Source organism: Clinocottus analis, unplaced genomic scaffold (assembly GCF_023055335.1).
Source record: "Clinocottus analis isolate CAN_PGR_092001 unplaced genomic scaffold, fCliAna1.0.p SCAF_9, whole genome shotgun sequence".
Taxonomy (NCBI): domain Eukaryota; kingdom Metazoa; phylum Chordata; class Actinopteri; order Perciformes; family Cottidae; genus Clinocottus; species Clinocottus analis.
Genome location: NW_027176251.1, coordinates 21,039,035 through 21,058,459, shown reverse-complemented (window position 1 = coordinate 21,058,459; position 19,425 = coordinate 21,039,035). Strand labels below are relative to the sequence as shown.

General features: G+C 49.1%; 2 protein-coding genes across 4 annotated transcripts; one reads left to right on the top strand and one right to left on the bottom strand.

Moving 5' to 3' along the window:
- Positions 1-312: 312 nt before the first annotated feature.
- Positions 313-5,203, bottom strand: fbxo43 (F-box protein 43). 3 transcript variants are annotated; one of them, XM_068569416.1, is made up of 6 exons: positions 5,103-5,203; positions 3,029-3,858; positions 2,183-2,917; positions 1,395-1,497; positions 947-1,141; positions 313-862 (listed from the first exon to the last, which is right to left on the bottom strand). In XM_068569416.1, the coding sequence occupies exons 2-6, from the start codon at positions 3,811-3,813 to the stop codon at positions 614-616; spliced, it is 2,067 nt and encodes a 688-aa protein (XP_068425517.1). In that variant the 5' UTR covers positions 3,814-3,858; positions 5,103-5,203; the 3' UTR covers positions 313-613. The 3 variants fall into 3 exon arrangements, with proteins under 3 accessions (XP_068425517.1, XP_068425518.1, XP_068425519.1); XM_068569417.1 differs by lacking the exon at positions 5,103-5,203 and adding an exon at positions 3,949-4,169; XM_068569418.1 differs by lacking the exons at positions 313-862; positions 947-1,141 and adding an exon at positions 1,148-1,265.
- Positions 4,673-19,124, top strand: LOC137780965 (sperm-associated antigen 1-like). Its single transcript, XM_068569415.1, has 18 exons — positions 4,673-5,501; positions 5,919-6,078; positions 6,160-6,282; positions 6,363-6,433; positions 6,558-6,670; positions 6,784-6,889; positions 7,086-7,216; positions 7,424-7,530; positions 7,952-8,087; positions 9,582-10,040; positions 12,119-12,218; positions 13,269-13,421; positions 14,060-14,196; positions 15,312-15,453; positions 16,258-16,384; positions 16,475-16,639; positions 17,223-17,555; positions 17,650-19,124. Exons 1-18 carry the CDS (start codon positions 5,374-5,376, stop codon positions 17,776-17,778), a joined length of 2,820 nt encoding a protein of 939 aa, XP_068425516.1. The 5' UTR covers positions 4,673-5,373; the 3' UTR covers positions 17,779-19,124.
- Positions 19,125-19,425: the final 301 nt, after the last annotated feature.

The following is a 19,425-nucleotide window of genomic DNA, read 5'->3' as shown; positions in this document are numbered from 1 at the left end:
GTGGACTCATTTTCACAACAAGGTAAAAGTTTAACTAGAGAAGACGACGGAGCGACAGACACAACATGGTGTTGCTGCTTTCCACGCGAGACTCCAACGATGACTGTTCAGAAGAGTTTACAGAACTAACTGTGCTTTTCCTATTTCCTACACTTACATGGAGTAAAGTAAAGTTTAATGAGCGCATGTCTTTGTTATTGCAGTTAAGACAAGGTAAGGTTGAACCACTAGATGGCGCCAAACACTAACAAACCAATTCATCTCTACAGATCACGAGACAGGAAGGACCATTTACTTCATAAATGAGACACATTTTTAAAAAAATCATTTATTTTAAAACGGTTCTGAAAACACATTCGTAAAAGCTGAAAAGTCATTCCAGAAAACAGTGTACATTTGATCAATGTTCAGTCAGCGAGACTTCCTTCACGTTCATAATTAAAAACACAAGAACTGTGTTGAGAAAAAAAAAAAAAGTGTCAATACAGTAAATACAGAACAAAACAGGCACAAAGACACACTGGTAAGTACAGAAGTTGCTCTCATGTACCGGCTCCGTGTTGGGAAGTTAAAGTGACCTCGGCGTGACGAAGGGGAGCGGGCGGCGGTCCGCTCAAAGCCGCCTGACGTTCCTCTTGCTCTGAGCGCTGCCCGGCAGCAGCGTGTCCTTCTTGCGGCGGCCCACCGACTGGCTGCCGCACTCTCTGGAGCCGTGGAACGCACACAGGCAGGCGGTGCAGAACCGGAAGTCGCACTCGGCTCTGCTGCACACGCCCTCCTGCTTCACCGAGTGACAGCGGGCGGGGTGCTGGCAGCGCGGGCACGGCTTCAGCCACTCGTCGTTGAAGAGGGTTTGGGCAACCTGGTAGTACATTAAGAAAAATACAAAATAAATGTTTTGTGTCATCGATTTAACCAAACTCAGGGGAATCAGTTCCAAACTTACCTCTAGGAATTCATCTCGTTTGCTGCGGCGGCCTGAGCTCAAGGTGCTGTGCTGTGACGGGGTTAAAGTGCTATTCCCTGACCGTGGGGTGCAGAGGCTGGGCGTGCTGGACTGGGCCTGAACCTTCTTGAGGGCCGACCTCTTGAACAGAGCGAGTCTCGTCTCTGCGTCGCTCACATGGGCGGCGCCGATGAGCTGGAAGACAACGTCGCAGACTGAGCTCAGCGTGTAGCCGCGGTTAGCCGACATCCATCTGACCACCAACACGTTGCTTTGGGCTGAATCACAGATTCAGCTGCTGTTGGACTCTAAAGTCAGCCTGGTAAAAAATGATCAGTGCATAGCCGACGCTTTTAGAAAATACCTGCTTCAGAAAGGCCACATAAAGCCACAGAGCCCCGAGTAACCACATCGTCTCCATTTGACCTCCAGCCGTCACATCTCTCACCTCCAGAGCAGCTTCCACTTCACTCAGGTACTTCCTCCTCTTCGAACTCGCTCGCTTGTCTTGTTGGAGGATTTCCTTCCAACTCTTGCACACTTCACCACACCTGCCAATACAAACACCTCCACGCATGAGACCAACACACCGCGCCCTCATTTCACCTTAAAGAGAGGTCGTGTCCCCGACGGCTCGCAAAAGCTTTTGTTTTTTAAACAATCAGGCTTCATGGTAATATCATAAAAACATGGTCCTGTGCTTTGGTTTACGTTTGATATTTCCATGATAGGCTCAATTCTACAGGATTTTGTAAAGTTATATGTATGTATCCCTATAATAATCTATAACTTAAATGCTGCCAATGCAAACAACATCATCATAATAAATGACAAACTCCCTCACCTTTGAGAAGAATACAGGAGGCGTACAGTAGATGCAACAAAAATATGCAAGCAAATAACATTTGACTGTGTATACAAGACTAAATGTGTTGAAAACCTCCTTACATGTAGATGCTCAGTCATAAAAACCTCCTTACATGTAGAAGCTCAGTCATAAAAACCTCCTTACATGTAGACGCTCAGTCATAAAAACCTCCTTACATGTAGACGCTCAGTCATAAAAACATCCTTACATGTAGATGCTCAGTCATAAAAACCTCCTTACATGTAGATGCTCAGTCATAAAAACCTCCTTACATGTAGACGCTCAGTCATAAAAACCTCCTTACATGTAGACGCTCAGTCATAAAAACATCCTTACATGTAGATGCTCAGTCATAAAAACCTCCTTACATGTAGACGCTCTCAGAGGACAGGTGGCCGAAGATGACAGACAGGATGTGCCAGAGGTTCCTCTTCCTCAGCTCCGAGAGTACGTCCACATTCCTTAGGCCCATCTTCCTGCCGATCAGGCCGGCCATCGGCATGGTGGTCCTGAACGCCACCGGGGTCCGAGCCAGCGCCGCGCTGGACTTCAGCTGCTCCTTCAGGCTTGGACTTTGGCCAATGAACATCTGTGCTTTCAGCTGGCACATGGCATGAACCAGCTGCAGCGCTGGAGTCAGAGAGAGGTTGACGGGGGTCGTCCTGAGAGGAGTCACGTCGAGGGGCCTCGTGCTCTCCGGCCTGGCCGTGGTCGCTCCTCGTGGGGTGGCATCGTTTTGTCTCGCAGCACCCAAACTATCAGAGGTCACGCCAGTGCCGCATCTAGCAGAAGGGACCCCTCGAGGGGTGGCACTGTGAGCAAAGACCTCATCCTCCGTAGAAAGGCTGTGGCTTTGATGAAGATGTCCGTGCTTTCTCTCAGTGGGGTCTTCCTCGGACTGAGAGCCCCCCTCCTTCAGCGTAGAGAGCCGCTGTTGTCGCTGCAGACGGGAGCGCCGCCTCGCCTCCGCCAGGTTTGGCGTTTCAGCATTTCCTTTGGAGGCCGAGAGGAGCAGCTCCAGGAATGAGCCGTCATGGTCCACCGAGGAGTCTTGGGATTTATCGAGGGCCAAGGAGCTGAAGCCACTGTCTTCACACAAGGACCTGTTCCAGGGTGAGAAGGCGCTTAAGTGAAGAACAGGTTTTGATTCACACACAGAACGACTCATTATTCAGCAGGAAAACTTACAAAGTTTCAAAAGAAGAAGCACATACCTGATGTATTTGGGTGTGCGTGAGGATGACGGCGTGCACAAGACACTCGAGCCGTCGTAACGGGTGTTTGTGACGCCGCTGACTGGTGATGGAGGGGTTTCCTTAGGTGGAGCAGGCAGGGATATGATAAAGTGCGGAGTCCCAATATCACTCAGGTCAGAGGCAGAAAGGCTCTCGCTCAAATCTGCATCCAACAGGGACTCTCTTCTCCCGAAACTGGAAAGACGGCCGGGGTTGAGTTTGCCGTCTTCGAGAGTCGAGGTCCTCACCTGCGTGAAGAGGAGCCTGCGCTTCCTCCCCGACAGCAGCAGGTCCTGCTCCAGCTTCGACGTGTCCACAGAGTCAAACGACGCACTGAGCCAGTGCTCAGACCCGGCGCTGATGGAGGATTCCACCCTTCTGCTGCGCGGGGATCTGGCCTGGTCGGCTTTGACCTCTGTGGCGGGTTTGCACAGGAGAAGTCTTTGTCGCATCGGGGCATCTCTTTTGTTCACTTTCGGCGTTTCACACCAGCTGACCGCTGGCGGCCGCTGGACGCCCCGGAGGTCTTTGCCCAGGTACCCAACGGGGTCCCTGGTCCTCTCCTTGGGCGTGACGGAGAGCCAGATGTTCTCTTTGGGCGTTTCACTGAACTCCACTGGAGACAAAGAGCGGCTGGAGTCCACGCCGCAGGAGCTGTGTGGACTGTGGAAGACCCCCGAGTACCCGCTGTCGGAGCAGTCGCCATCACAGGGCTGGTCTTTGCGGCTCTCCAGGTAGATGTTGGATTCAGGAGTGCACTGCATGGTGTCTGCAGGTGCTGGTCCACCACCGAGCAGCTGTCAGCTGACCTGCACACAACATCATCATCATCATCATCATCAAGTAGTGAGTGAAGCTGACCTCTTCATCACAGCTGGTGAAACGTTGCTGGGGCTTACCGTGTGTTTAATGCGCTACGGCCATGTTGGACATGGTGATGAGGTGAGTGACTACACAGCCTCATGTAAATCAGTCGCGTGCACTCTGAGGGCGCGGGTGTGACAGGCTGCTGGGCAACAGCGTTGCTACGCGAGGACGGGCCTCCCTTTTAAAGCCCCGGGCGCGCGCTCTCCGGATGCCGCTCTAAAGCGCGCTCTAGCCGCCAAAACCAACCGCCAGCGGAGGCCTGCGCCCGGGGCCCCGGGGACCGGGACGAGGGGCCCCGGGGACCGGGACGAGGGGCCCCAAGCGGGCCAATGTACCTCCTCTCACTTTAACTAGAATAAAGGCCCGAACGCGTAACGGTTGACAGCTGCGCTCGTTCCGCAGCGACGAGAGGCGGTGAGGATGAGTCACGTGACGAGTTTATTTGTGTGCTCAAATACATTTAAATGGATGAATTCATGACAGCTAGCTAGCTGACTGAGCTGAAGACAAACGTGTTGCACGACTGACATCTTTGTTGGAGCAATTAGCGTGATGTGAAAACATCTGCGCCGATACCAACAACCCGCACACACATACCAACAACCCGCACACACATACCAACAACCCGCACACACATACCAACAACCCGCACACACATACCAACAACCCGCACAGATACCAACAACCCGCGCATAGATACCAACAACCCGCACACAGATACCAACAACCCGCACAGATACCAACAACCCGCACACATACCAACAACCCGCACACATACCAACAACCCGCACACATACCAACAACCCGCACAGATACCAACAACCCGCACAGATGCTAACAACCCGCACACAGATACCAACAACCCGCGCATAGATACCAACAACCAGCACAGATACCAACAACCCGCACAGATACCAACAACCCGCACAGATGCTAACAACCCGCACACATACCAACAACCCGCACAGATACCAACAACCCGCACAGATACCAACAACCCGCACACAGACACCAACAACCCGCACACAGACACCAACAACCCGCACAGATACCGCTGAGATGCAGAAGAGGTCAAACTCATTCACACATTAAGTTCGCTATGAAGAGTCGTATCCTCGAGGTTAAGTGACACCCAGTCACGTGACACACACTTCGCATTAAACACACACACAACAGAAACACTCACCTCTGGACTCGGGTGGGTTTTTTCAGTTCTTCCCCTCGTCGCGGTTGGTTTTCTGCAGTGAAACTCCAGCCACGTTTTCAAATTTGGAGCCCAGTGTGTCACGTGTGTGTGACGTATTTCCGCTTCGGGGTGCGACTTCCGTCCGCGCGCAGTTACCATAGTAACAGCGGAGCGTTTGGGCCGAAGAAGCCGCAGGCAGAGCTTTTTAATAGTTAAGTCAACATTACGTGTATTACGTGACTTTTACCGGATACCGGGAGTCTCCCGCAAGATGAGCAGAGGCGCCACCTCCTCCGGGGGCCCGGCCTGTGGAGAGGTCCCCGTGGAGCACATGGACTACGGGTTCATAGCGCAATGCAGAGACGTGAAGTACCTGGAGAGCATCTGGAGGGTCCTGAGGTAAAGGCCTCACCACGGAGCTGCAGGCCTCTGAGTCTTTTAGCATGTACATACATAATTACATACATGTTTGCTCTGGCGTTTGGTTGAATACATGCTCTATGACCTGCTTTTTTTATTATCAGGATTTATGTATTTTCACTAGTTTTATTGTGTTTGTTACTGCTCCATCTTTTAATGTGTATTTCACTGTGTCTTTTCACTGTTGAAATGTTTATTGGCCCGTGTTATTGTCTGGTTTTAACATGTTTTTTCCTGACTGTACAGCACGCTGTGAGCTTATGAATAAACGTATTATTATGTTATTACATTGCTTTACTCTACTATGATCCTGCAGTGTAGTGCACAGGCCTACCATGGTGAGAGAGTACATGCATTGTGGTTTCCAGAAACAACGTAAAAGAACTTTGTGTTCAGGTCTGGCGACGAGGGCCACTACCCTCATTTGATTGAGTTCTGTGAGAGTCACCTGGAGAAGCTGGAGCCGAGGAGCCGAGTGCTCAGGAGGGAGCACCCTGTGGCCACAGCCGCCAGCCTCTCCACGGAGGAGTGGAGCCAACTCGCTCATGAGCTGAAGGCATGCCTTTTATTTTATTAATAATCCGGTTTACTTCCTGCTCTTGCCTTGAATTGATATGTTATACTTTGTTCCTTACAGACGTGGCAAGAAGAAACCGAAATGATGGAGACTTCACTAAAACAGCAGTCGGTGTTTGAGGGTTTGGAGAATAGAAATATGCCACCTGTAAGAGGTTCCAATTGCTCTGTTCCACTGAGTCAGGTACAAATGTCTCCAACAATGTACAATGCAAATGTATGTACAAAAGGAAAATACAGAAATTGAGTATTATGTCATCACAGACTTCCGTTCCAAAAGAAAAGAGGAATTCTTCAAAACGCACTCTCCCACGAGGTTATGGAGAATGGGACAAGTGAGTCGTGTTGTGGAGGAGCACACTCGTACAGCTGTGGTCTGTGTCTCAGTTAAACATGTTCTGCTCGTTAGAGCAGCAGAACATCTTCCTTTACCCAAATATATGTTGGCTCTATTTCCAGGTTTGATGTCGAAAAAGAATGCGAAAGAATCGACGGGGGTTTGGTCAAAACCGGTCCAGCTGTCGTCATGAACACAGGACAGCCCAAAATCCAGACTACAGTGGACGCAGCGTGTAATGTGTTATCATAGCAGCTCACATACATGTTGTTGTGGTCGCGAGGCGGTGTGTGTAGTGAAGTAGTGTGGGTTTGTTTCTCAAATCGCTTGTCTCTCCAACACACCCAGGGCTGACAGAACAGGAGAAGCTCCCTCTGGCAAATCGGGAAAAGGACAAAGGCAATGAAGCTTTCAGAGCGCACGATTACGAGGAGGCTGTTGCATATTACTCCAGGTCAGGCTCTGAAAACAACGCCATTATCAGAGCGAGCATTTTACATCTCCCAAGGGACTCTAGCACGTTTCCTGGCATTTAATTAGACTCCTGTAATCATTTAACTCTGATTCCGTTCCCATTTACTGTGCCTCTTAAGTGTTCATTATCCTCATGATGAATAAAGGTTTGTTTTATTTTGGGCCTTCCATTACAGGAGCCTGTCCATTAAAGCGACCGTGGCTGCGTACAATAACAGAGCTCAGGCAGAGATCAAGCTCAAGCGCTGGCACAGGGCCATGAGCGACTGTGTGAGGGTGCTGGAGCTGGAGCCGGGCAATGTGAAAGGTGCTTTCTTGTTTTTGCACAGTAGCGCTTTTATTGAGTTGAATGTTAACAGAAATGAGATCATAATGCAGGCGTCAATCAATGTTTCCCACTCCCTCAAAAGTCTTTTTGTGAAGCCCCTTTTGCAAAACGTTCTGCGTGTGTTTCACTTCCCAGCACACAGCTTCAGTGTGTAACATCAATACCTGATTGTTTTTTAATCCTCAGCCCTGCTACGTCGTGCCACAGTTTACAACCACATGGGCAGCTTCCCGCTGGCCGCTGAGGACCTGAGGGTGGTGCTCCGGGAAGAGCCGCAGAATGCTGCAGCCACTGTAGGTGACAGGATGCCTGGAGCCCTTGCTGTCACTAGGTGTCACTGTGTCTGTGTGACAGCAGGCGCCTAAAAGCAGCTTGCAGCTGCTGCAAGGAATTAATAAAATCACACCTTGTCTTATATAACTGAAATTACACATTGGTGTAACTTTTTCAGTGAGCTGAGGGTGCATTTTGTTTAGTTGTCACCCATGGAGTCAAAGTTTATCAGCATTTATATCCATTAATTATGTATTAGTGATTTTAATGTCCTGGAGGTGATTTTCCTTTACATTGCAACACAAGCATGTCAGTACAGCTGAGGGCTATATGGGGGATTGTGGTGATTGAAGTGTCAGTAGGTGCGTCACCTTTGCTGACTTACTTTACAGAACTGGGGTTCCTCCTGAAATTCTAATTTGTGATTTTTTTGTGGTTTAGCAACTTCTGTCTGAAACTGAGAAGAAGATGGAGGAATGCCAACCAGGCCAGCAACGCAGAGGCAAGAAGATCGTCATTCAAGAGGTAGAAGATGAAGATGAATGCAATAACGACGAGACAAAAGCACAACAGACCGGTGAGATTATTTGGGACCTCCATAATTCAAATGTATATGTCGTTGATATACACACAGACACAGAGACACAAGCCATGAGACGTTTAAAATATCTCTGAAATCTGTTTATGATACATTTTAAAGAAGAGCATGTTTCCTTAGCTATATTCAACATATAGACAGGTTAGTTGTATTTTTAAATCAGCATCCGTTTGTGTTGTGTAAAGTTCAATGGAAAACATAGTTTTGTATGAAGGCCCTTATTCACAATGTATAACTACTGATCTAAAATACAAAAAACTACTAACATATGTGGTCTGTGGATCACATTTGCTTCGTTTTACAGTAGAGCCGAACCAATGATACTATCAACAATAAGTAGACAGACCAATAAGTCAAATTAAATTGTTGGACAGAAATGCATAAACTTTATATATTGAGCGAGTGAGTGTTGTAATTACCTAGTGTTCACACGAAAGTGAAATGTCTGCTCAGAACATGTGTTATTCATATTACGTAATAACCAAATTACTTGATCACATTGTAAATGTATGCAAAAGAGTCAAAGGACAAACCTTTGACTCTCAAGTATCAACAGTTGGCATAAGATAAGATAAAATAATCCTTTATTCGTCCCTCAGTGGGGAAATTACAGGATTACAGCAGCATTGCTCACAAGTTAATATGAATAAAAATCAAGTAATATAAATAAACAATAAAGCAGTAATAAAACAAAATGAAAAAATATGTATACAGATGGTCATAAAAGTAAAAATGTGTTTAAAAGTACTTAAATGTACTTAATCGTAATAGATATTGCAGGTATTAGGTTTTGCACGAGGTGAATTAAAGTGTTCAAAGTGATTTGTGGCCTCCAGCGCTCAGCGCATCAACAATGCCATAATGCCTTACTTATGGAAATACATTAGACCTCTGCATTTAAATTTGAATGTTAAGACTTATTGAATACTCTGTGTACTGTCACATCACATGTTTTGTGAGGTCTTCTGTATTTTATAAATACACGTGTGTGCCCTCTCAGTCCTCCCAGTAGCTGCCTGGTGATGGATTTGCCCTCTAATCCTCTAAACTAAACATCTGAGGAGCTCCAGCAACTCTCGTAATAGTAGGCAGTCATTTTCCTCCCAACCCTTCTGTCTGCTGTACGGGAAGAGGAAACACCCCATGGCCCTCTGGGTGTGTGTGTGTGTGTGTGTGTGTGTGTGTGCGTGTGCATACGTGTGTGTGTGTGTGTGTGTGTGTGTGTGTGTGTGTGTGTGTGTGTGTGTGTGTGTGTGTGTGTGTGTGTGTGTGTGTTATCATCCCTCCCCCATCCTGCGCTTCAGAGCTCGCTGCTTCCTGGAACTCCCTCTTTGAAGTGTTCCGTGTCACGTGTGTCCCTCTTTGAAGTGCTCCGCGTCATGTGTGTTCGCCCCTCCCCCTCCCCTCCCCCCGCTGTGATGTAACCGCTGACTGCTTCCTGTGGGCGTGTCCCCTCCCTCCTCTCCCTTCTAGCTCATCCGGTTGAACCCAGCCAGGCTGTGGGAGGGGAGGAGAGCTCAGCTGCTCCTGAAAGGGGAGACATGGGTAACTCTCAGAAGAAGCCCCACGGCAGAGGGGACGGGGGTCCTCACGGAGACCCCGCCGGCTCCCACCACCACGGACACCGGCGGGGCAAAGGAGCCAGCGCGGACAAGTACAAAGTCGCGCACGACTCCAGGGAGAAGGTCGCCAATGGCTCCAGCAAGAGGGGCTCGACAGCCTCAGTCCCGGCCGATCAGAGCCGCGGCGGCAAAGAGCCTCCTCCGCCGGGAGGACACGCCGAGGAGTCTGTCAACCTGGACGCGCCGTGCGGGGCCCTGCCCCGCCCTCTGGCCCGGCTCAAGAACGAGGGCAACCTGCTGTTTAAGAACGGACAGTTCGCCGATGCGCTGGAGAAATACTCACTGGCCATTCAGGGCTACACCGACTCAGGTAGGGGACGAGTCCTCAGGGTGTTCGTGTTATTATAGCCCGGGATCGGACACATGGTGTGCACTGTTTAGTTTACTGTATATTATTGTTTATTCTGCCCCTCCATGTCAGGATCACTTCCACTGACAGCAGGGTGGTAAACAACTGCTGCATAGCTTCATTGAGGGATGTGTTAACACCAGTCTCCCCCATATGTGGATGAACATTCATGGTGTGTAATCATCAATTCTCTTGAGACTCTGTCCTATAACTGGCTGATGCGATTGTAAATCAAAGGTCGTGACCTTGCAGTTATACGGCTTGTGCTTCCATTTAGTGATTGTTGCTTGTTCACACTGCAGGATACATATTTATAAGTATATCTATAGATATATATAACAAAAATACACTTCAAATGATATTTTCCATGAGAGAAATGATCCCTAAAGAACAGAAATCATCACTCCAAGAAGTAGTCTCAGAGCACACGCAGTCATTAAACAAGAACAAAGATTGTACAGTTCAGGAGTCAAAAGGCCGGGCTGCTTGTGCGTTCAGTAATTTTGCACCGATGCTTCACAATGTGTCCGTCCCTCCCGTGGGGCCGACACGGACAGTGTTTATGTTCCAGCCTCAGCCTGGTGCTAAGCCTCCCAGATCAGGTCCGTCCAGGTCACATGACCGCTAACCACTCACTGTGAAATTGAATCTGCAGGACCGCAAGCTATAATTCTCACAGAGGGAGAAAGTGAGAGATTGATGGAGGAAGAGAAACTGCCGCCCGGCGAGCATACTCTCTCTGTCTCTCTGTGGATGTATAAGCGTTCTCCCCTCGCCCCGCCGGGCTGCTGGGGGTGGAAAGTGACTGGACCTGGTCCAACGGCCGTCATCTGTCCGATGCAGGGAGGGCGGCATGTGATGCTGACTACAGCTGGGCAGAGGAGAGATTCCTTAAACCCTTTAAACATGCGGTGGTCTGTCAAAAAGAGACACCGCTCAGCAATAAATCCATCCAATCTGTTACAGGGTCTCAAAGCTGGTTTAGGGTCTAGGTCGGTTAACGCACGCCCTATTTTGCATCTCTCACGTACAATGTACACGCTCACTGTCACAGTAACGTCACTGAGTGGGAGACGTGGGACGGCTTCATCCCTGCCTCACCGTGTCATCATTCATAATCTGAGTTCATCTGACGAGGTGGCACGCTAAGCCGGCCGTGTCCAGTGACGCAGAGGAGCGCTGCTCTGGTCTGTAATGCACAGCATAGACGTGGCGCGGTGGAGAGCCGGGCAGCTGGAGAACATACAGAGAGACGCAGTCGGCGTGAGCAAAAGTCTGAGGAGAGTACGTCCTGAAAGGTGTTGGATGAGCTCCTCCTGGGTCATCACTCACCTCGTGGTTTCACCTGGTCAGCCCTGGAGCTCAGTGAGCTGCCGGGTAAACCAGCCGGTGTATCAGGACGTATTAGTGGGAGAAGAGAAGGACGCTGTGAGGGCCTCACAAAAAGTTTGATAAGCTAAACACATGCAAGTTACTCAAACAAGAAGACTGGTGAGCATGTGAAGACACATATGTGTGTGTCTACCTGTGTGTGTGGTTGTGTGGTTGTTGTTGTTTGTGCGCTGAAAAACATTCGTGCATTAATAATTATCAGCCGAAGAAGACATTTTAGGTTTGTGTCTCATTCTCACCATTAAAGTCTCACTTCTAATGCTAAAGTTATTAATTTAGTCATTACAGGATTCCATTCACACACACATACACACATATATACACACACACGAACACACACACACACACGAACACACACACACACACGCACACCGTGTGACGGGGTATTGACTACAAAGCAGATACTAACCCTTCCACCGCAGCACGCCCATGTCTCTGGTGTTTCTGTCAGGTCACAACACATCAGGCTGAGTGATGCAGCCTGTGAACATTATGAATGATTCATAACACACCCAGGCTTTTTAAAGCCCCACTAAAACCAGCCAGGGGGTTCTTTTAAAGCCTGTTTAAATGTTTGCCACGTTTACAGATGTTCTGTTAACGCTGTGGAGTGCTGTTTCTGAGTTGTCTCTTTTGATTTTACACAGGGATTGATAGTCCGGAGGATTTATGTACTCTGTACTCGAACAGAGCAGCTTGCTACCTTAAAGTTGGGAACAGTCAGGAGTGCATACAGGACTGCACCAGGTGAGAGACTTCCTTCACTGAGCGCCCAATACTGACTGACTACATGGGGGGGTCATCATTTACCCCATGAGGGCCAGCACAGCTTCTCAATGTGTTCCACAGTCATCTAAGACCATGCAACACCATGCAACACAATGCTACACCATGTAACACAATGCTACACCATGGAACACAATGCTACACCATGGAACACTGTTACACCATGCAACACCATGCAACACCATGCTACACAATGCTACACCATGTAACACCATGTAACACCATGTAACACTACTACACCATGCAACACCATGCAACACAATGCTACACCATGGAACACTGTTACACCATTCAACACCATGCAACACCATGCTACACCATGTAACACAATGCTACACCATGCAACACCATGTAACACAATGCTACACCATGTAACACAATGCTACACCATGCTACACCATGCAACACCATGTAACACAATGCTACACCATGCTACACCATGCTACACCATGTTACACCATGTTACACCATGTTACACCAAGTTACACCATGTTACACCAAGTTACACCATGTTACACCATGTTACACCATGTTACACCATGCTACACCATGTTACACCATGCTACACCAAGTTACACCATGTTACACCAAGTTACACCATGTTACACCATGTTACACCATGTTACACCAAGTTACACCATGCTACATCATGCTACACCACGTAACAGACCACACTAGCACAGTCTCTTGTTCATAAGAGGCGTTGCACTGAGTGGTGTTGTGAGCGATTGCCAGTGATCTCTTTCTTAGTTTCACCCGCAGTGAACTCGGGATAAGTTGAGGGAACCTCCCATGTGAGCCTTTCAACACTCTGCATGTTTGCTTAAGATTCAGCTTCAAGAGTGTTTACTAACACATACACAGCAGTACAGCAGCACGCACATGAGCCCGTCATACTATACGCACAGGAGCACTTCCATGAGGACTCTGTCAGCGCACCTCTAGACAGTCACATGGAGAGCAAGAGCAGCAGACTTGATCCTTTGCTCATCACATCTATTTATACCACAGAGCCCTGGAGCTGCAGTCCTTCTCCCTCAAGCCCCTCCTGCGCCGGGCCATGGCTTACGATTCCCTGGAGCGCTACCGGAAGGCCTACGTGGATTACAAGACCGTCCTGCAGATAGACACCAGCGTGCGGGCGGCGCACGACAGCGTGGACAGGTATTAGCCTTCACCTTCAGCTGAGAGAGAGCAGGAGCCAGAGTGATGGTTGACATCCTTATCTCACAAGGAAGCTATTCCAGTGACTGACATCTATGAGGAAATGGACCCTGCAATCCATTTGAGTGATGCACTATAATCATGAAGTGTTTTGAACAAGCGAGCTCATGTTGTCCCTGCCTCGTTCATACAAAATATATAATCCTTGTTTATATTACATAAATCCTTTTCTATATGAATCCTTTTTAATACGCAAAGACATGAGAAGTTGCAATGTGACATAATCAGAAGACTAAATTACAACAAATCAAATGAACAAACACACAAAGTCTAATTAGTGGCTAACAGGTTTAGCTGGTGTTCAGAAGCAGCTCCAGCTAATTATGGCTCTCACAGGGCACGTCCTCTGTTATGCAATTGGAGAAGCTCCATATATATATCTATATCTATATATATCTATATATATATATATATCTATATATATATATCTATATATATCTATATATATATATATATATATATATATATATATAGATATATATCTCTACAAGATTTAACAATAAGATGCTCCTTAACGTCTGCGTGCTGTGAGCCTCTTTGATGTCTGGTTTGTGTAACATCCACTGCTCGTCCTCCAGGATCACGCGGCTGCTGATCGAGCAGGACGGCGCCGAGTGGAGGGAGCGCCTCCCGGACATCCCCCTGGTGCCGCTGTGGGCTCAGCAGCACCGCAGGGAGGAGCCGCCGAGCGCCGAGCTCCTCCAGGGCCGAGCAGGTCGGTTCAGCTCGGTCAGAGCCACGACCGCTGAGACGCTGGGTTTCACACCCACGGGTGGGAATTCCAGAGAATAGTCTTGGTGTTACAAAGTCTCAACAGGTCACATGCTCCTTTGTAAATCCTGACCCTGGAACTTAATGTAACACATGGATTAAGAGTGTGGCACGAGGGCAAGATGACACTTGTTATGGGTTCCTGAAGCCCATGTTGCTCCCTGAGCTGGGAGAAGCCTCACAGGGACAGTTTGGAGTATTTGAATGGGGGTTGTGTGAGGTCATTATCCGTGGTCAGTGACGGCGGTGTGGTGAAACCGGTGTACCAGCACGGGATTAAAGGATGTACTGGATGCGGCCGGGCGCCAGTGAACCTGCGCCTTAAAGGAAGGCCCGCCTGCTGGCAAAGGAAAGCAGTGGAAATATTGTAAATGCAGCAGACAGATTTTGTAGGCGTCTCAACATGTTTGTCTTCTGCTCGTCTGCTGTATCACTGATGAAAGCACTGTGAACCTCTTCCTACAAAACACACTGTCCTTGAATGAAACGGTGATGTGGTGGCAGTCGTGCTCGACGATGACATTGCTAATGATGTTTTTCATACAAATCTTTGGATCTTATAAAACAGGATGCATAGTTTATAACAGTGTATATAATCCATATATATATATAGATATATATAAAGTGCATTATTTTGCTTCGGTAAGAATTCCAATGCAGGACTTTAGTCGACTCGGCTTAAGGATCGGCTTGTTCCACTTCCTGGTTCCCTCTGCGCTGAAGGTTGGAGCAGAATGTTAAAGGCTGATTGTTTTGAGAGGAGGTGACCGAGCAGTTTGTTCTGCAGCTCTTGTGTTTCCACTCTGAGGGGAGAATAGAGCCGCTGGCACAGTTTTTCCTCCCAGAAGAGACGGATTGATTAGCCTTCGTCCTCACCGAGTGCTGACTCATGCGATGAGGCATAGAAGAGCAGCATTTCCCCTCGTGTTAGCTTTTTTTCCCTTGGCAGTACAACATGTGAGGTCAGCTAGCATGTGCTGCAGAGTCCATGTGCTTTCAGGGCTTCAACAGGAAGGAGACTCTCCGTGTGAGTAACCTCCACTTGCCTTTGTCCTCCAGAGAGGAAAGCAGAGGTCCTGTTCTCGGGGCTGAAGCAGGAGGGGAACGACTTTGTGAAGAAGGGCCAGTACCAGGACGCCCTGGGGAGGTACAGCGAGTGCCTGAAGCTGAAGCCGGAGGAGTGTGCCGTCTACACCAACAGGTGAGAGGCTCGTCTCGTTTCCTCATACCTCCCATTCGTTCTCTTCCTACTGAAGCGTGCGTGTAAAGAGTTTGTCTGCATGGCCACGCCAGAACAAACTAAAAGCACGCTTAAAGCTCGGGGCGGCGATCCTACAAGACGAGCAAGAGTACGAGTAGAGTTCTGTTTCTTTGTTTATTTTGTAGAGACAATGCACAGCAATCAACAGTAAGGCCCAGTTAGCCAGAGAGGCTCTTTTTCATCTGCTGTCCCAGAAATAATAAAATAACTAATCCAAACTAAAAAAAAAAACCAACTGCCCCGTGTTGACAACTCTTCTCCAATAAAAAGAGCTTCCAGCAATCTGAAAGCCACGAAATCTAAAGAGAAAACCTCCAACCCGGCCACACGGACGGTTCCCTTCAGGCCCCTCCCCCAAAACCACCGTCACGTAACGTCAACAACCAACATGACTGTTGTCAGTTCTAACAGCTGTTGAGCCGGCAGAGCGCACAACGCAGCCCGTTTATAACACAATTGAACATGACAAAGCAAAGCAGCAGTCCCTTCCTGTCCTTCAGCTACAGATTGCTTCCATTCCTCAGTTGCTGTCTGGAAGGAATGAGAACAAAGATGTCAGAAATGTTTTCAGAGAAGTTGACCAACCCCTTTAAAGGAGACAGATAAAGTTGTCTCATCTCTTCCAGCCTTTATCCTGCAGTCTGATTCGCGGCTGATGAGTCACACACTCATGATGGATGTTAGTCACGCATCCAATCAGCTGCTGGTGGCAGAGATACGATCACAAGTGACGTGTGTTTGCAGAGCGCTGTGTTACCTGAAGCTGGAGAGGTTCGCTGAGGCCAAGCAGGACTGTGACGCCGCGCTGCGCGTGGAGCCGGCCAACAAGAAGGCCTTCTACAGACGAGCCCTGGCCAACAAAGGCCTCAAGGTGACGAGGGCGCCCCGAAGGAATGTGGTCAAGTAGAAAGGGGGATCATGTGCTCGACGCCTCCTGACATGTGGTCTGTCCCTCCACCAGGACTACCTGGCGTGCAGCTCCGACCTGCAGGAGGTCCTGCAGCAGGACCCCAACGTGCAGGAGGCCGAGAAGGAGCTGGAGGAGGTCACGCTGCTGCTGCGACAGAGCCTGGCCCACGCCGACGCCTCGCCGGCCAAACCCAGGAAGACCGTCGCCATCACAGAGGTAGACGCACATGAAACACACACACACACTCTACCTGCCAGACTCACAACCACGGGCTGTAGTTTAGACAGCTGATCCAGCTGATCACAGCTGATCCAGCTGTGATCAGCTGATCCAGCTGTGATCAGCTGATCCAGCTGTGATGCTTCAGAGGAAAGGACGTCTGATTTCTCTTCAAACAAGTTTCCTCTCTCCTCACATGGTTTCCTTGCGTCTCTCCATGCATCCCTGGTGTGAGGGACTAGGATGCAAGTGAAGGGAAACAAGGGTGCAGTTAGGAGACTTGGGATGTTCCCACAGTGAATGCACACAATGAGGACTTGAATGCAGCGTCTCGTCCTGCCTCTCTGTGCCGTGCCGCTCCCTCTGACATTAAAAACCAGTACGTCTCAGACTGGATCACTGTAGCAAAACCAAATCCTTTCAAAAGGTGAAATTCCATAAAGAGTGTGGCTCATGAATGTTCTGAGCTTCACGACAGCTGCCTGCTTCCATCTGGCCTCTCATCCTGTTAGACGCACAAACGCACATCAAGTTGCCGTCTCTCCTCCGACCCTCTCTCTCCCTTCTCGTCCTCCTCCAGGTTGAGGGCGACGAGGAAAAAGCGAGTGTTTCCGACCCGGAGGGCGGTCCCAGAGGAGAGGGCGCCGCCGCCACCGCCATCAATCTCCGGCCGGCCAACGCCTACGAGTTCGGCCAGTCTCTGAGCTTGGCTCGCAGCGTCGGGGACGAGGCGGCCTGCGCCGACCTGCTGGCCGCCACGACCCCGGAGAGGCTCCCCCAGCTCCTGAGCACCCAGCTGGACGGCAACACCTTGAGCTTCATCATGCGGGCGCTGGACTCCCAGCTCCTGGAGAGAGACCCCGACCTGGTGTACCGACACCTCCAGCACCTGCACACCGCCGACAGGTTCTCGGTAAGAAGGAGGTTTTATCACGACGCCCCGAGAGGACGTTTCCCTTCGTGTCGTCTTTGCGAGTCCTCTTTGTGACGCCGTTTCTCTCCTGCAGGTTATGTTGATGCTGCTGGAGAAGGACGAGCGGCGCCACATGACCCAGCTGTTCGAGCATCTGTCTGCCGCGCCGAGCGCCGAGTTCACTAAGAACGATGTTCAGAATCTGGCCAACAAATACATCTGACCCGCCCGCCCATCCGCCCCCCCGCTGCATGCGCCGCCGCCTGGACCCTATGCAAAAACACTGACAAGAACCGAGCACTCAAGAGGCAGCAAGCTGCAGAACGTGCCCAAAGCAATACAACGGAACCGAACCGTTCACTCGTCTGTGCAGTAAACGACTCATCGCTGTACGCTCTGAGTGACAGGATAAGGAATATATTTTTTCTCTCCAGAAGGTTTTGCTATGCAGATTTACTTTTGTACCACCACTAACCATTTGCATTGTACGTCAGGCGGCCGGCGGGACGCTGTGGACCGATCCCTCCAGCGTATTGATTAATCGGGTCCAGTGTACTGCGTCATGTAAGCTACAGGCGGACGTTTCCCTTCAGGTGAACCCAGGGCGTCGCGGTTTCGGTCAGAATTTGCTAAAACAAACTTGTGTCCGACGGCTAAGATCATAAACGCTGTTCACATGATCTTTGTGGGAGGAGCCGGCGTGACTCTGTGTGAGATCTACTGACGAGGTCGGAGGAGGAAACGCGTGGTAACCTGACACGACTCCGTAGTCTCTTCTGTTTATTCAGCTATGCAGTCAGCAGGTCTGGGTTCTAACCTCAAAGCTGCTGTTTTGTTTCCTTTCTTCTCCTTAAAGGAACGACGTCAGAGTGTTTACCAAACTAGCCAGCGCACATCTGCACGTTCATCCTCGCAGATGTGACACACTGGAGAGAAGCAGCATCTTCCCCAGATGTGTGCCTTAGATTTCAGACTAGGGGTCGGACTTCTTTTGGTTGGGTATTTATTTCTCATGAGCAGACGCCCCTAAAGAGGGCGCGTGTGTGTCACTCTGTAGCTTTCATCAAAGATGTTCAATCCTTTGGATTCGTGCATCATAAAGCATTTGCTAACTCAACGTCATTCTATCCATGTTAAAGGAACAGTTCACTCCAAATTCAACAATGCATCTCCGTCTCCTCAGCTGTGGAGCTCCTCCGTGTCGTCCCTCCGGCGTGCGGCCGCGAGGTGGAACCGGTAAACTGAACATGGCGGCGTTACTTCAGACCTGGTTGAGCTGCTGCACGAGGCATTTCTGAATTTGGGGTGAACTGTATTTTATTATTATACATTCCAGTTATCCAAAAAAGAAAAATCGCCCCGATCCAAACCAGTCTTTTTTCAAATGTTTCATCAATTCTACATGAATGTACCAAATTAAGTTCAGGGTGTGGGAGGGGCTTAACGTCCCGTGTTTCTCTATACTTCAGTAGAGATGTAAAATGTACAGTATTCAGAGGGCTATTCAATAAACTGGAACAATGTTTTCCTCTGTGCTGATGAAATAGTTCAATAAAAAAACAAATGCAACACGTTAGTCTTTCATGAAAGAAATGGGGACGTTTCATATAGTTTTTTATTTTTCTGATATGCATTTACACGCATATAGTAAAGCAAATTACCAAACAAATATACAAATACCTTATGCCATTCTGCACAAATTACAAATTATATCTGGCACTAGTGTTCAAATTAGGATCAAGAAGCTGGAGGACTGAGGAACAAAACATGTCGATGCGTTGTCCCGCTGGATGAAGTGTTTGAAAACAGACGTTGCAGCTCGGGAACCGAACCACCGGGCAGCTGGAGCCCAGAACCAGCACGCGGATCC